We start from the raw sequence: 16,958 nt of genomic DNA on the forward strand, positions 1-16,958 counted from the left end.
GAGCCTCCGGCCGCGAGAGGAGAGGCCGCGGTGGCGCCGCGCCGCCCCCGACGGCGCCCTCTGGCGGCGAGAGCTGGCGCCGCCGGGGCACGGGGATGCTGCAGGAGACCCCTGAAATACAGGTGGACTCTCCCGGGGCGCAGGGAAGAAGGGAGAGCCGACTGCGAGAAGGAAGGCGACCTGGCGGGGCAGGATCCCCTCTGGAAAGATTACAGGGACAGTCGGGGCCATGGCGGTCAGAGGGAGAAAAGCAACTAGGGGATTTTAAAGGTCGGAACAGAAATGCCCTTTACAGAGGACGCCATGAAGGAGAACCTTCTGAAGAGGGACTATGCGGAAGATGCCCCGAGGACTCGGGGAGGCGGAGCCCGCGGGTTCGGCCCCCAGCGCCCGCACGGCCCCTGCCTGCGGAGGCCGCCCGCTGGAGCCGGACCCCGGGCGCCGGTTGCTGGGGCCCATGGGGTCGCTGGGCCGCAGGCGCCGCGCTGATTGGCTGCGCCGCGGGCGGAAGTGATGCTGCTGTCACTGCTCCTCCGGCTCCCGGGAAGCCGCGAGTTTCCGCAGGGAGGCGGCGGCAGCTGCGGCCGGGCCGGTGAGTTGGGAACTAGGTGTGGGGCTGGACCTGGGAAGTCAGGGGGGCCCAGAAGTGGGAGGAACCGGCGTCTGAGGATGAGGGAGCTGCACAGAGGGTGCCTGAGGTCCTGACGTGGGGGACCCCAGGGAGATGGGGCCCCAGGGTCCAGGATTCGAGGATAATGTGGGTGCTAATGAGGAGAGGGGGCACATTGCACGGAGCGATCGAGGCCGATGGAGGGGGAATCGGGAAACTGATCCTGTACCCAAGCTGGCTTCTAGGAGCCGGGTGTAGAACAGCGAGGACAGTCACTTGGGAGCAGGATCTTGGACTCTGGGCTGCCCATTCTCTTCTTCCTTGTCAACGAAGAGCTGTAAAGAGAGGCCTAGCCCTTGGGAGAGGTTGAGACCTGCTTTCAGAGGGCATTTAAGGTTCCTTTCCCAGAAGCCTGGGGGATAAAAATGCTGCTCTGCCACTGGGAGACAGAAGGAGCTCGTGCTTCTCTTTCTTCCGGACATCTGTGGTGGGATCCTCTGAGTCTGAAGGAGCCTGCCTAGAGGGGCCACTGTCTGGCTAACAAGGGTTTTGTTTGTTTGTTTGTTTGTTTACTTAGTAGAGTTTGCAGACACCTAAATATCTTGGGAGAATTGAGGCTCCCGGGGCAGGGAGGGATTGAGAGGGAATACACCTGGAAACCTAAGAGAAAAAGAGAGGAAGAAATATAGTATGAAGATTTGTAGAGGGAAAGGAGAGGTGGCATAAGTTCTCCTTTCCCTTTCCAGGAAGTCTTTCAGTAAAATTCCCATTTTTCTGGAATGCTTTGACGTAGAACTGCTTGGGTGTGTGTCTGAGTACTAAGCCCTGCCCCAGGGTGGACTCAGTGGAGAACAAAGGCTTTTGAAGAAGCCTAGCCACCATAGGTACACACATGTCTTGTCACCCCATTTGTCTGTCCCCCAGTTCTTACTTGGCTCTTTTTTTCTTTGAGGGCTCCTAAGACCAATTACCTGGTTCTGTCAAACCCAGGCAATTGGAGGCCCAGTCTGGAGCCTGAGTCCTTTCCTTGAAGCCAGCCTCCTGAGCTCAGCACAGGGGTAGCTGCTTAGTGAGGTTCCCTCGTCATTCCTTCTCTCCTGGTTGCCTGCTTGTCCTTGGTGCCTGTTCTGTTTTGTTTGCACTCTCTGGCTTCCCCCTGTTTCGCCCCGGCCTCCTCCCTCCTTTCACTTTCCCTGATATCCTTCTGAGGTAGACAAATCAGGAAGTTCACTACCACCTGGACTTCTAGGACGTTATTACCTACTCTTTCGGGAGGCATTTTGGTAACAGTTTTTTGCTAGGCCTCTAGGGGAAAAAATGAAAAGAGGGTGGCATGATAGCACAGGAAGTGGGGTTTCTGGGTTGTTATACTGATTTGGCCTCACCGTACCAGTTCTGCGCCAGTCTATGACCAGTTTTAGATCTTTGAAAATGACAACTAAGTTTCTCTGGTCCCTGGTCCTGGAGTTGATCTAACCTTTGCTGGTCGCACTGGGATTGGTGGGACGCTGTTTCTTCTGTTCTTGGGCCCCACAGGTCTGTAGCCTTTGCTGAGTCAACACTACTCACGGTGAAAGTGATGCCTTTTCTCCATTTGCACAACATGAGTGTGGCGTGGTTAGCCAGACCAGGAGCTCAACCTCATGTAGAGTCCAGGTGGGCACGGGGCCCTGTTATGGGGAATTAGCCTTGAGGACAACTGGACTGAGGAGGCAGCTAGGGAAAGATTTATGTCCCCTCTAAATGTAGGGGTGAAGAGGTTGTCTGTCCTAAAGAACAGTCACGAATACAGCCAGTAGTTTGTGGGAGCGATGTGTGCTTTGAGCCCCGTGGGTGGCAACAGGGGATGGGTGCAGTGCCTGTGGGCAACCGGACCCCCTGCTGGATTAGCTGGTGTCGTGAGGATTGGCTGTCTTGCTGTGGGAGGCCATCCGCTGGCGTTAGTGCTGGCCCACACTCCACCTGGGGGCTTATCCCTGCTGGTCAGGGATAAATGTGAACAGAAAGAGAGGATCAGATGTTTCATAATTTAAAAGGCATGGCTTGGGGACTTCCAGGGGGAACGCGTGGATGGCTCAGCATCTCCCTCTCAGATTCCTGCAGTTACCAACTCTTTAATCTCTTCCACATCCTTTTTCTCTGTCTGCAGTCCGCTGCTCTGATGCCGAAGGGGAGGCAGAAAGTGCCACACTTGGATGCCCCCCTGGGCCTGCCCACCTGCCTCTGGCTGGAATTAGCTGGGCTCTTCTTACTGGTTCCCTGGGTCATGGGCCTGGCAGGGACAGGTGGGCCTGATGGCCAGGGCCCAGGGGGGCCGAGCTGGGCTGTGCACCTGGAAAGCCTGAAAGGTGACGGGGAGGAAGAGACTCTGGAGCAGCAGGCGGATGCCTTGGCCCAGGCAGCAGGGCTGGTGAATGCTGGACGCATCGGAGAGCTTCAAGGGCACTATCTCTTTGTCCAGCCTGCTGGGCACAGGCCGGCTCTGGAGGTGGAGGCCATCCGGCAGCAGGTGGAGGCTGTGTTGGCTGGGCATGAAGCTGTGCGCTGGCACTCAGAGCAGAGGCTGCTAAGGCGGGCCAAACGCAGCGTCCACTTCAATGACCCCAAGTACCCACAGCAGTGGCACCTGGTGAGTCCAGTCCTACAGTGTGCGGTTTCAGGTGGGTAGGTTCCAGTCCAGTTCTTTAGTGGGCCTTTGACTATATCGCTCTTCAGTCGCCTCCATCCTTCGCCTGAGGGACCATTTCCCGGTTCTGTGGTGTTTCCCTCAGCTCTCCCTCCCTCCTATTGTCTTCTAGAAGCTGGTGTTCTGCAGTACTCAGGGCACAGATGGTGCCCCCAGGCTGCCTGGGCTCAAGGTCCAGCTGCGCCACTTACTAGCATGTGCATTTGGGCAAGCTGCTTAACCTCTGTGCCTCAGCTTCCCCATCTGTAAAGTGAGACTGTAGTAGTGCCCACCTCATAGAGTTATGGTTAGGGTAAGTGAATGCATACATGTGTAGCACTTGGAACAGTGCCTGACACATAGTAAACGCTATGACATAAGTGATACGATACTACCATTGTCATAAGAAGTGTATCATCCGGCCGGGCGAGGTGGCTCACGCCTGTAATCCCAGCACTTTGGGAGGCCGAAGCGGGTGGATCACGAGGTCAGGAGAACAAGACCATCCTGGCTAACACGGTGAAACCCCGTCTCTACTAAAAATACAAAAAAATTGGCCGGGTGTGGTGTCGGGCGCCTGTAGTCCCAGCTACTTGGGAGGCTGAGGCGGGCAAATGGTGTGAATCCGGGAGTTGGCGCTTGCAGTGAGCTGAGATCACGCCTCGGCACTCCAGCCTAGGCGAGAGAGCGAGACTCCATCTCAAAAAACAAAAAAAAAGAAGCGTGTCATCCAACCCTTCACCCTAGCCTCCATTTCACCCCGAATCCCCCATGACTGATGGCAAACTTTCCTGGAATCCAAGGCTGTGGCAGAGCTCTCACCTGCCCCTTCTTTGCTCTGTTCCCACCTGACCTATTGGCCTGCAATCTCTGTCTGGCTCTTTGGTGGAGGCCAAGGGTGAAAAGGGGTTGCTAGCTATAACTTTGTCTCCCTCTGGGCTGGGCTGTGTGTCACTGGATTCCCACCCTGTCTGTCTTACAGAATAACCGACGGAGCCCGGGCAGGGACATCAACGTGACGGGTGTGTGGGAGCGCAATGTGACTGGGCGAGGGGTGACAGTGGTGGTAGTGGATGATGGAGTGGAACACACCATCCAGGATATTGCACCCAACTATGTGAGTGGCCCCTCACCCACCACGTCTTACCTCCTTCTTGGTGTTGCCTCAGTCTTGGCCCTTTTTCTAGAGGTCTTTGGGCCAAATAAAGGAGCCTGGGAGGTGAGATGGGGTTCATCCTCTCCTTTTCCCGAGCCAGTGTTCCAGACTGGTAGTCAAGGCACAGCAGGTGGCTCTAACTCTAAGGGAGAGCAATCCTGCTTCCAGTTCTAGTCCTTTTCTGAGGAGTGAGGAATGGCCCCTGCAGGCAACTTCCCTCTTGTTGGAAATCCGAGTACCTTCCTCTCTCTGAAGCGTGGCCTCTAGGGAGCCCTACCTGCCTTTTATTCCAGGTTTCCCAAGCCATGGAGCTGTAGGCACCTTCGCATAATGGGCAAGAGAAGTTTGCTGGGAGCTGTGGCACTTCTCAGTTTTGCCCCAGTGTCCTTTGCTCATATCTTTTAGCCAGTGTGGTTTGCAGATAGAAATGGGCTTATTGGGTCCGGGCACGGTGGCTCACGCCTGTAATCCCAGCACTTTGGGAAGCCAAGGTGGGCGGGTCACAAGGTCAGGAGTTTGAGACCAGCCTGGCCAAGATGGTGAAACCCTGTCTCTACTAAAAATACAAAAATTAGCCAAGCGTGTTGGTGCTCACCTGTAGTCCCAGCTACTCGAGAGGCTGAGGTGGAAGAATTGCTTGAACCCGGGAGGCAGAGGTTGCAGTGAGCTGAGATTGTGCCACTGCACTCCAGCCTGGGTAACAGAGTGAGACTCCATCTCAAAAACAAAAACAAAGAAATGAGCTTATTGCCCTAGCTTTGAGTCCCAAACTCCCATTTCCTTTCTCTCCCTGAATCCCAGGACCTGACCCCCCTCTAACCAGTGAATGACCACATGTCACCTCCGAAATATTTCAGAGCCCTGAGGGTAGCTATGACCTCAACTCTAATGACCCTGACCCCATGCCCCACCCGGACGTGGAGAATGGCAACCACCATGGCACGCGATGTGCAGGAGAGATTGCGGCTGTGCCCAACAACAGCTTCTGTGCCGTGGGCGTGGCCTATGGGAGCCGCATCGCAGGTAACTCGTGCCTCCAGCCTAGCCTTGGTAGGCTGCTCCTGTGACCACAGTCTTCATTTCCTGCACCCCTCCCTACTCTGAAACTTCTCTATCCCATAGCCCAGCTGACACACATAGCATAGAGCAAGGGTGAGTTTATCATAGGTGTCTGTAGGACATATCAGCTCATTTATTTTTCAGTGCAGTGGTGTTTCAAACATGTTTTTCTATTTGTAGTTCCATAAATTACAAAGTGCCTTCTTGTTGGTTCCTTCTCTATGATCCGATACGTCTATGGGGGCAGCCCTTGCGTTTCCCAGCTCTCCAGCTTCCAGTCACACTGATGGTCATGGGCTGCTCTCTATGCTTTTGGGAGGGCTGAGCAGCCCTATTCCTCCCTGGAGGTGGTTCTGTGGTTCTTTCACACTCAACCTCTGTCCATTAAGGCCGAAAGTGAAGGGAATGAATGGGGAAACCCTCACCATAACTCCTTATTAGGAGTGCTTGGGAACCTACAGACTGAATTGACTAACTGTATTCCTCTTATACTCCAGCAGAGGGCAGTAGCTCTCCATAAATGAGACTACGGGGGAGCCAGAAACCCTGTCCAAGTCCCTTCTCTGAAAGTGCCACAGCACTGCAGCCTGGGTGACAGAGCCAGACTTTGTCTCTTTCTCTCTATATATATTTTTGGTGGGGGGACAAGTAATACATATACAAGGTGTAAAAATGCAAAATGGGCTGGGCGCGGTGGCCACAGGGATCATACCTGTAATTCCGGCACTTTGGGAGGCCAAGGCAGGCAGATCACCTGAGGTCAGGAGTTTGAGACCAGCCTGACCAATATGGTGAAACCCCATCTCTACTAAAAATACAAAACGTAGCTGGGCATGCTGGCATGCGCCTGTAGTCCCAGCTACTTGGGAGGCTGAAGCAGGAGAATCGCTTGAACCCAGGTGGTGGAGGCTGCAGTGAGCCGAGATCATGCCACTGCACTCCAGTCTGGGCGACAGAGTGAAACTTTGTCTCAAGAAAAAAAAAAAAAAAAAAAAAAAAATTGCAAAATGTACAAACAGCATGTAGGGAAAAATAAATCTCCCACATATGGCTCCCCACCTCCCAGTTCCCCAGCTAGGAGACCAGCATTAGTGAGGAGCTGCTGTGGCCTTCATTGCCTAGGTATCCGGGTACTGGATGGACCTCTCACAGACAGCATGGAGGCAGTGGCGTTCAACAAGCACTATCAGATCAATGACATCTACAGCTGCAGGTGAGGCAGAGCTGCACATGAGAGCAAGAGTCTGGAGCACCTGGGACAAATCTGCCAATGAAAGCCCAACCAAGTGGGCTGACTCAGCCAGAGCAGGGATCTCCTCGTTGGGTTCAGCTAATACATCCATTGCCTTCATTTCTCTAGATTCCCAGCCACTGGGCTCTCAACCTTAAGCCCCTGCCACCGCCGTAATCAGGTTGCCACATGAGAAGCCCTGGCCTGTGCACATTTATTTGTTTTCTAAACTCCTAAGGCCTCTGCAAGAAAGCGGGCTTTCCTCTCCAACCACAGGCCAGCTGAATGCCCAACACCAATCCCCCACCCCACGTCAATGCACTGCACCTTCAGGGCATGGCTGTGCCAGACTGGACAAGAAGGAAATGGGGTTGGGGGCCCCCATAGCATTGATGGCACCTCTTCCTCCCCCAGCATACCTCCCTTAAATCCATGACATCATCCACAGGGTACACTTCCTGATAGAGACAGAATAGAGAACTCCTCAGCCTGATAACCAGGAGCTTCCACAGAAGTTCATGGGTGCTCTGCCTTCTACCCCACGAGTTGGGCCAGGCGCGGTGGCTCACGCCTGTAATCCCAGCACTTTGGGAGGCTGAGGCGGGTGGATTGCTTGAGATCAGGAGTTCAAGACCAGCCTGACCAACATGGTGAAACCCCGTCTCTACTAAAAATACAAAAATTAGCCAGGCGTGGTGGCAGGCACGTGTAATCCCAGCTATTCCAGAGGCTGAGGCAGGAGAATCGCTTGAACCTGGGAGGCGGAGGTGGCAGTGAGCCAAAATCGTGCCACTGCACTTCAGCCTGGGCGACAGAGCAAGACTCCGTCTCAGGAAAAAAAAAAAAAAAAATCTACATGTCTCTGATCCCTAGATCAGGAGATGAGTGACCTCTGTCCCTCTCTGCCACTATGGGCTATGGGGACATTCACAAGGAAAAGAAGAGCCTTAGCACACTTCTGCTTTCTACGTTGGAGAGGGGATGGACCTTTGAACCCTGTGCCTTTTAATCACAGAAGCCTTTAAGTGGAACCCTGGGGAGGAGTTAAGAGCCGCAGGTCAAAGGGTAGCCAGCCGAGACTGGGAGGCGCTGGGTGGGTAGCCATAGCCTGGCTCTGGCTGTCCCCTCTAGGTATTTATTTCTCAACAGCTGGGGACCAGATGATGATGGGAAGACAGTGGATGGCCCCCATCAGCTTGGAAAGGTAACTGGCCTGCACAGAGACTAAGAGACAGGATGCATTCTTCATTCAGTCCCAGAAGACCTGCTGCAAGCTGACCCATCTTCCCACTCCATCTCCATGCGCAGTCTCCTTTCAGGAAGAGAACACCGAACGTCGGGGCAGGAAGCCTGGGGGACTTTTGTTGCTAGAGAGGGAAAGGGAACAGTACTTTGAGATTGTCTCCCTTTCATCTTGTCCTCAGCTCCCATGCCCGGCCCCACCCTGTCCTCCAAAGTGGAGGGTGTCCATCAGTCATCATTCAACTCACAGCTGCCCCACATCCTGGGCCAACTCCTAGCTCCCTCCTCACATCCAGGGTCCATCTTCCAGTCTTTTCCCCATCCCAGTGCCCTTTGAACTTTTTTCCTTTTGTTTCTAGAAGGGATGGAGAGGGTGACTGATGTAGTAGGTGGAGGTCTTTCTGTGGGTTCCTCAACTGACACCCTGATGTTTTGGCTCCTCAGGCTGCCCTACAACACGGAGTGATTGCTGGTCGCCAGGGCTTTGGGAGTATCTTTGTGGTAGCCAGTGGCAATGGAGGCCAACACAACGACAACTGCAACTACGATGGCTACGCCAACTCCATCTACACGGTCACCATAGGTAGCCTCCCAGTGTTTCTGTGCTCCTGTGTGTGTGTCACCGGATGCTTAGGGTATCACACGTCTTGTCCCAGCTTCTGTGTGTGTCTAAGGGTTAGGGTGAGGGTGAGGGTGAGGGTGAGGGTGAGGGTGAGGGTTAGGGTGAGGGTGAGGGTTAGGGTTAGGTTAGGTTATTGTGTGAGCACAATAATCTCTTTGGGCTCAGATAGGACTAGCCTTGCTTGCAGAGGACCTTGGGACTTCCTTAGATGTCAACATACCCTGGGAACACCTTCAAGCCATCATCTGGAGATCACCAAGCTGCCTCCACCCCACCACAGCTGGTTAGGCCTCTGCTGTGGCCTGTCTTTCTGTGGGCCACCTTCCACCTGCTGGAGGCCTCCCCTGACTGCCCACGGGCCTAAATTAAGTGCCCTTTGCCTGTGCTCCCAGTTAGCATTTGCCACCCCAACTGCGTTTATTTCCTTACCTGACTTCTACCTGACTCTAGGCTCCTTGAGACCAGGACTGCGGCCTTTTCCATATGGCCCTGATGCCTGGCACAGGGTGTGACCCACAGTAGATGGGTAATGAATGTTGAAAACAGTGAGCATGTGAATGAATAAGTGGGTATAAAGGTAGAAGGCTTCCAGTTGTACCCCAGAGCCTGTTGAAAGAATGGTATTGCGGCACAGAATGCCCTCTGCCACTTGAGACTGCCTGTTTAGAAGAGGATCAGGACCACTCTGAGGGATGTGGACTGCTCAGATCATGTTTCAAACTCAGGACAGCCCTCCAGGATGATAACTCCAAGATAACTGACATTAGCAAGCCCCTGCCACAGGATCCCCTCTTCATCTCAGCTCTCATTTCCCTCCTCTGTCCCCAGGAGCTGTGGATGAGGAGGGACACATGCCTTTCTATGCAGAAGAATGTGCCTCCATGCTGGCAGTCACCTTCAGTGGTGGGGACAAGATGCTTCGGAGCATTGTGAGTGCCTCCCGGGCCCTCCATGGCCTGCCCCTTTCCCACAAGACTTCACGTCTCGGGCGTCACAGTGCTTCTTACTGTTCCCTGCTTCCCGGCCCCAACACTCAGGCTCCTCTTCCCCCACAGAGCTGGATCTCTTAAGGCATGCCACCCTTGAAGGAGCAGACCCGGGGACTCTGAATACTTCTTGGGAATGCTTTTATCTTAGAAATTTGGATTTAGGACAAATATACACACTGTTCCCCATGTGAAACTAAGTGTCACATGGGGCCAAACACGGTGGCTCACTCCTGTAATCCCAGCAATTTGGGAGGCTGAGGCGGGTGGATCACTTGAGGTCAGGAGTTCAAGACCAGCTGGCCAACATGGCGAAACCCTGTCTCTACTAAAAATACAAAAATTAGCCAGGTGTGGTGGTGTGTGCCTGTGATCCCAGCTACTCGGGAGGCTGAGGCAGGAGAACCACTTGAAACAAGGAGGCGGTTACAGTGAGCCAAGATCGCACCACTGTACTCCAGCCTGGCTGACAGAACAAGACTCCTTCTCAGAAGAAAAAAACTAAGTGTCACATGGATTAAACACCTTTTTCACACTCAAGGAAATGCACAAACAACTTCTTTGCAATGTCTTCCTTTGGTAAAATTTGAGCTTTTGCTAATTTCTGTGGACTTAAAAAAAACTCATCATTCCATTGCCCTTCAGCCCTTAGGTAAATCCTGAGTTCTGGTCATGTGCGTCTTCAGGAGTAATGCTAGTCCGGTGGTGGTTTTTATGGGATGGGTGGGAAGAGGAGTTGGGGAGTGTCTCATGTCAACACCAGAGAGAGCTCTTTCTCTGGAGCTAAAACTGGAGCCATAGCAAATGAGATTGGAGCAGGGTCGTGGAGGTTCTCTAACCTGTGGAACCCATTTAAAGAATTTGAAGATGATCACCTACACCCAACTGGGCTTAGCGTCATCCCAGCAGGTTTAAGCCAGGCCTCTAGACCATTATCCTAGAGCTCCCTGCCTGTCCCTGTTGCCCACAACCATGTAATGTGGGCGTAGGAGGCTTTAGGCAGGAGCTGGGCTGGAGCTAGGTGGTGTCAGATTTCTCCAGTGGCTGAGTGGGGAGGTCTCTCTGGGGCCATTGGGAACTAGACTGCTTTGTCTTCCTGCTGGGTCCAATTTATTTTCCAAAACTAAAATTTTGTTATGCCAATAAATGACTTCTGGTCAACACAATGTTCCAAGGCTCTGTGCCAGTTGACCCCTACTACCGCCTCCCACTAGCCCCAGGGAGAAGAGAAAAGGGAGTGGACTAGAGAGGGAAGAGAGGTTGGGCTGTGTGCACAGAGGGCACCCACTGCAGGCCAGGCTGGGTTAGGAGGAAGAACAGGAACATACCACGCTCCACCCTCTGGCAGAACTCTAGGGAAGCCAGCTCACCCTGCTCAGGCCAGGGACCTGAGAAGGTTCTACAACATAATGTCACTCTTGTTCTGCTGTACCTGGCCTTTCTCATCTTAACTCACCTCAGCTTCTCACCCTCACCACCCTCTTCCATCTGAACTGTAATTTGCCCAGAAATGAAAAGACAGTGTGTTTAGCAGAGTTCCCATCTTTGGAATGTCCTTGCCATGGAAACTCCTTGTTGCCAGTTTCTAGTCAATGACCAGGGCAGCTGGGTGGAGCTGTCTTTCTGAGGGCAGAGGCTGGGGGCATATGCTTCCCACCATTTGGCTCCCTAGGGAAGCGAAGCTTCTCTGGACTTTTCAATGCCTGCCTGTGGCTCCTGCCACCACAGGCAAGTTCGTGGGCTTCACAGCCGCACTTCAGACTATCACTGCAAGGCTGTTTCCTTAACAGGGAAAAAAATCAACCCGCTCCCTTGCATAAACCAGGCTCCCACTCTCATTGAGACTACCACTTGGAGAGTGCTTTTCCCTTTTTTTCTGGGAGTGCGCCATGGCTGGGTGAAAATTACATCTCTTGGCAGCTGCTCTAACAGCTGGGAGGGAAGCAGTGAGTACAGTGGAGAAAGGGCAGCTCTTGGCAGAAGTCGCCACCCTGGTATCTGACCCAGAAGAGAAGTTTAGAAGAAAGAAATTCTCTGGTGTTAGCACTGACACCATGGGCCAAAGATCCAAGTGCTATGGAGTGGAGCAGATTTAGGCAGGGCCCGCCTCAGCTAAACCCTCTGAGGCTCCAAAGTTGATGACAGCCCCAAAAGAGCTTGATGCCAGGCAGACACTGCCTCCCCTTGCCCCATTCTCACTCCCCACCTCAGAACCACACGGAGAGAAGGGGTTTCATGGCATCTGGCCCAGAGCAGTGAGGCAGCTTGTCCTATTGAGAGCTGTAGAGCCGGGCAGGCGGGCCTTATAGACACTGAGTCCATGCAGGGCTCTGGGGTGGGCAAGGACACAGTCTTCTTGCTGGAACATACTCCCCGTGTTCATGCCGACATCATTCCAGCCCCTGTCATGGAGATGCCAAACTGGATTTCCTCGAATAGTGCCATCAGTGTTGTCCCAGCTCCAGCTGGGCCCAGTAGCTCCCCTGGCCACTTCCTCTGTCTAGCTTGGTTGTGGGGGTTGAAGGGTTTGGAGTTGGGAGATGGGATAGAGAATTTAGGAATGGGAGCAAGAATATTAGGAGCAAAAATCGGGAGGCCCCCCCCATAGTGGCTCATGCCTATAATCCCAACACTTTGGGAGGTCAAGGCAGGAAGATTGCTTGAGGCCAAGAGTTCGAGACCAGCCTGGGCAACATAGCGAGATGCTGTTTCTACAGAAAATAAAAATATTAGTGGGGTGCAGTGGTACACGCCTGTAGTCCCAGCTACCTGCGAAGCTGAAGCAGGAGGCTCGCTGGAACCCAGGAGTTCAAGGCTGCAGTGAGCTATGATCTTACCACTGTACTCCAGCCTGGGTGACAAAGGGAGACCCTGTCTCAAGGGAAAAAAAAAAAAGAAAAGAGTTGGGAAACCCTTATCTGCACTGGATGGGAGCCCTTGCCTATCTCTACCTCCTTTTCCCAACAATCACACCCTCAAAAGTAACTTTTATTATCTTTGTCTCTGTTCTCCAGACATTCTGCTAGGAGGCCAGGACCTGCCCTACTACTGGGTCCCTCTCTAGTCAAAGATTCAGCTGTAGCAAGGGAAGGGTCCACCTGAGAGACCTGTTCTGAGGACCAGCCCTGTACCTTCCCCCCATAACAACTTTGAACACAGTCTCTAGCTTCTTTTTTAAAAATTATTATTTTTTTATTTTTTAGAGATGGGTTCTCACTCAGTCACCTAGGCTGGAGTGCAGTGGCACAGTCAGAGCTCACTATAACCTTGAACTCCAGTGCTCAAGCAATCCTCCTGCCTGGGCCTCCCAAGTAGCTGGCACTCTAGGTGCGCACCACTGTCCCCAGCTTAAACTCAGTCTCTAACCCGCTTCCTTTTCCCATTCTACTTCCAGGTGACCACTGACTGGGACCTTCAGAAGGGCACTGGCTGCACTGAGGGCCACACGGGGACCTCAGCTGCAGCGCCTCTGGCAGCTGGCATGATAGCCTTAATGCTGCAGGTGCGGCCCTGCCTCACGTGGCGTGACGTCCAGCACATCATTGTCTTCACCGCCACCCGGGTGAGATACCAGCAGGTAGACAAGTGGCCTGGTCCAGGCTGCTCCAGAGTTTGGCTGTCCAGTGGCTTTAGATTCTCAATGTCCCAATGTTAGATACTAAGTCTCTTTCAGAGTCCCTTTCAGAGTGGCATATGTAAAGAACAGGTGTGGGGACCCCACAAAGACCACAGGCCTAAACTCATTTTATCTGCAAAGGAGAGCTCTGGCTGTGCCTCCTGGCCCCTCTCTGGAAGCAAGCCACTGGGGTGGTGACATCATGGGCTTTGACCTTTTGTCCCAGCTTCCCTTGGGGAATCCATTCCCAGTAGCCACAGTGAGAGAGCATGGACGGGATCAGCCGGCAGAGCAAGCAGGGAAACCAGAGTTAGATTGTTGAGACTACACTGGCAATGCAAGAGACTAACCAGGACCTCTGTCCTTTCAGTACGAGGATCGCCGTGCGGAGTGGGTCACCAACGAGGCAGGCTTCAGCCATAGCCACCAGCACGGTTTCGGCCTGCTCAATGCTTGGAGGCTCGTGAATGCAGCCAAGGTGAACAGGTGTTGGCAGGGCAGGGTGCCCTGTGTGGAGGGACCAAGGGTCGGGGCTGAATGCCCCAAACGTTGCCTGGGATATCATAGGTGCCTAGTAAATATTCGTTCAGTTCATTGATTTAACCACTTCAACCCTCATCCCAGCTGATACCCATTTTACAAATGAGAAAGCAGGCTCAGTGCTATCACTGAAGTTTCCAAACTACTAATAGAGTAAATGGGACCTGAGTATGCATGGGACTCAGGATGCTCTGGTTCCCCTCCTCCACCCTGGACACAGCCATTTCCTCTGGTTCCTTAACTAGGGGCTATACATAGCATTCCAGCGAGCAAGAAGGAGCCGAGGGCTAAAGGAAGGTGATGAGTGGAAAAATAAAGACAGCTAAACCTTCAAGATCGTATTGACAAGGGCGTGTGTGTTTGTGAGAATGTGGGTGTGATCATTCTTGTTTGTTGATTTGCCATCTCCTCCTTTCCTTTCATAGATCTGGACATCTGTCCCTTACTTAGCATCCTACGTCAGTCCCATGTTAAAAGAAAACAAGGCGATTCCGCAGTCCCCCCGTTCCCTGGAGGTTCTGTGGAATGGTAAGTAATCAGCACAAAGTGGGTTAATCTTAGGCCTGAGGTTTGGGGCTGGGTGACAAGGAAGTTAAACTCGTCCTCCCTGCCAGATTCTACCCCCTTTCGGAGCTGAGCTCCAGCCAAACCTGTGGAGTTTTCTTTGACCATTTTAGGACATGTTACTGCTTCTGAGTTGGCTGCCCCGGCTGCTTAAACAAGACCTTTCTCCTGGGTTCCTAGTAGTGAAAAGGAGCAGCAGAGCAACTGAGGAGGAAGGCGGGTGGGAGGCATGGGACTAGGGCTTGGGGAAGTGAGGCGAGACCGGGGCAAGAGCTCAGAGAAGTTCCTGTGACTTCCATGCTAAGATCTTGCCAGAGAACTCTGGTCAGTCCTTTGGTGTCCGGATGAAGTAAAGGAGTTTGGCATTTCTTCCTTTGATTCTTAGGCTTACCTAATAGAGTCAGATGCGGTCTGCTGGGGATGGACAGAGGGTCTGTAGAAGTCTCCTAGGCTTTAGTGACCCATCCTCTGCCTCCGCCTCCGTGGTGCCCAGGGTGAACCAGGACTGTCTGAAGAGGGTGTATCCTCTAAGCCAGCGACCTGGTTTTATGTTGAGCGAAGAGGCGGACGCCCTCGCTAGAGGAGAGTGTGGCTGGATCAGGATGCTTGTGCTAGAGGATGCCCTGTCTGCACATTTGCCAGCGTTTTCCCTGCCCCCAGCTCCTTGGGGGATTCTTTTTCCGTGAGTCATTCGCTACTTTTTGCAGAGGAAGCATGCTATGCCTGGTGCCCAAACCAGAACTGTCTTCACTTTTTCTGTCCTCCTAGTGATCAATCGAGAGCCATGGCAGGAGAAGGGATGGCCAGAGAAGGTTACTCAGAAGGGAGGCTGAGGGGTAGCTTCCCTCGGGTGGAGGTTTCACTGAGAAGAATTGAGTTTCCTCTCTCCTAACCACGTCCAGCACTTGCCCAATTTCCCTCCACGTGGAATGAAACCCCAGGCCAGTCACTTCATTTCCCGTAAAAGGAATGTTATCTTGGAAAGGGCATAAGGCATCAGCCAAGTCAGAGAAGTTCAGACACATTTCCAGGAATGCAGTTCGTTTGGAACCCCCTGGCTTTGCGCTTGCGTGTCTTAGAGATAGTGTGCCTTCAACTGCACCTTCCATCCACGGCTATTTCCCGTCGCATCTGTCAAATGAGGGCAGTGACTTCAGAGAGTAATATGTTCTCCCCAGCTTCGTCATCCTCTGCTTCCAGCTGACCAGGGGACGTTGCCACGGAATGTCTACCCTAGGCATTGAGGCATCTGGCAACTGCTTGCTTGTCACTAAAAAGTAAGAGAAAGAAGGGCAGATTGCCTGGGTGGAGAAGAGTGGGAGGTGGCCTAGTGGAGAAAGCAGGATTAAGAGAAGGGAGGGAAAAATTTAGGGAGTTTGGCTAATGGAGCCCTTTACCTATTGGAAGGGCAGCAAGCAAAAGTTTTACTAGAGTTTTCCCTCCCCCCAGCTCCCTGGGGGATTTTTTTTTTTTTTTTTGCCTTGAGTAATTTTGACATGCAGAGTTATTCACAACTTTGTGCAAAGTACTATTTTCATTGGCTTTTCAGAGCCAGTGAAGTTGTCTTCTCCTCCAACACGACCACATTTTCCTCTGAGCAGACAAAACAGAACGAATAAGTTTGTGGGCTTGCTTGGAGGTTGAAGGAAATAAGTCCAGTTAAAATGAGAGTTAAGCCAGGTACCCGGACTCATGCCTGTAATCCTAGCACTTTGGAAACTTTGGGAGGCCGAGGTGGGCGGATCACCTGAGGTCAGGAGTTTGAGACCAGCCTGACCAACATGGTGAAACCCCATCTCCACTAAAAATACAAAATTAGCTGGGTGTGGTGGCGGGTGCCTGTAATCCCAGCTACTCAGGAGGCTGAGGCAGGAGAATCACTTGAACCCGGGAGGCGGAGGTTGCAGTGAGCTGAGATAGCGAGATTGCGCCACTGTACTCCAGCCTGGGTGACAGAGTGAGACTCCTTCTCAAAAAAAAAAAAAAAAAAAAAAAAGAGTTGAGCAGCTCAGTCCCAGGCAGTCAGTTAACCCCATTGGCAGCCAAGTTATAGTTGTTTTCCACCAGGACCTGGTTGATTCAGTGTCTGGGGGCTGGAGAGTGAACTTTTTATAAAGCAGAGGGAGCTGAACATCCCTGAGATAGAAGAGGAGGTGAAATACCTCTAAGACTCTAGAGTAGCATTGTCCCAAAGAGTTTTCTGCAATGATGGAATTGTTCTATGTCCATGCTGCTCAGTTCAGTGGTCACTAGCCATCTGAGTCTATTGAACATTTAAAACATGACTGGTTGGCCAGGCATGGTGGCTCACACCTGTAATCCCTTCGGGAAGACAAGGCAGGAGCATTGTTTACTCTCATGAGTTCAAGACCAGGCTGAACAACACAGTGAGACCTTATCTCTACAAAAAATAAAATTAGCTGGGTGTGGTGGTGCATGCCTCCTGGGAGGCTGAGGCAGAAGGATTGCTTGAGCCCAGGATGTCAAGGCTGCAGTAAGCCATGGTTGCACTACTGCACCCTCCATACTGGGTGACAGAACAAGACCTTGTCTCAAAAATAATAATAGGCTAGGTGCGGTAGCTCATACCCAGCCTATACTCCCAGCACTTTGGGAGGCCAAGAGGGGCACAGATCACTTGAGGTCAGGAGTTCAAGACCGGCCTGG

General features: G+C 52.7%; 1 protein-coding gene across 4 annotated transcripts in view; it reads left to right on the top strand.

The window, feature by feature from the left end:
• The window catches only part of PCSK7 (proprotein convertase subtilisin/kexin type 7), a 27,146-nt gene continuing 10,188 nt past the window's right edge, over positions 1-16,958 (top strand). For 2 of the 4 annotated variants that reach the window (XM_003910744.5, XM_017948983.2), the window contains exons 1-12: positions 1-592; positions 2,147-2,266; positions 2,760-3,239; positions 4,258-4,392; positions 5,289-5,454; positions 6,613-6,703; positions 7,871-7,925; positions 8,408-8,546; positions 9,414-9,514; positions 12,966-13,133; positions 13,558-13,665; positions 14,153-14,255. In XM_003910744.5, coding sequence (XP_003910793.2) covers positions 2,772-3,239; positions 4,258-4,392; positions 5,289-5,454; positions 6,613-6,703; positions 7,871-7,925; positions 8,408-8,546; positions 9,414-9,514; positions 12,966-13,133; positions 13,558-13,665; positions 14,153-14,255 — 1,534 coding nt within the window. In that variant the 5' untranslated portion in view covers positions 1-592; positions 2,147-2,266; positions 2,760-2,771. Of the gene's footprint in view, positions 593-612; positions 1,495-2,146; positions 2,267-2,759; positions 3,271-4,257; positions 4,393-5,288; positions 5,455-6,612; positions 6,704-7,870; positions 7,926-8,407; positions 8,547-9,413; positions 9,515-12,965; positions 13,134-13,557; positions 13,666-14,152; positions 14,256-16,958 lie in introns of those variants that run through there. The other 2 variants (XM_021926586.2, XM_021926587.2) reach the window with 2 other exon arrangements.

The sequence above is a fragment of the Papio anubis genome, chromosome 12 (assembly GCF_008728515.1).
Source record: "Papio anubis isolate 15944 chromosome 12, Panubis1.0, whole genome shotgun sequence".
NCBI classification, from domain to species: Eukaryota; Metazoa; Chordata; class Mammalia; order Primates; family Cercopithecidae; genus Papio; species Papio anubis.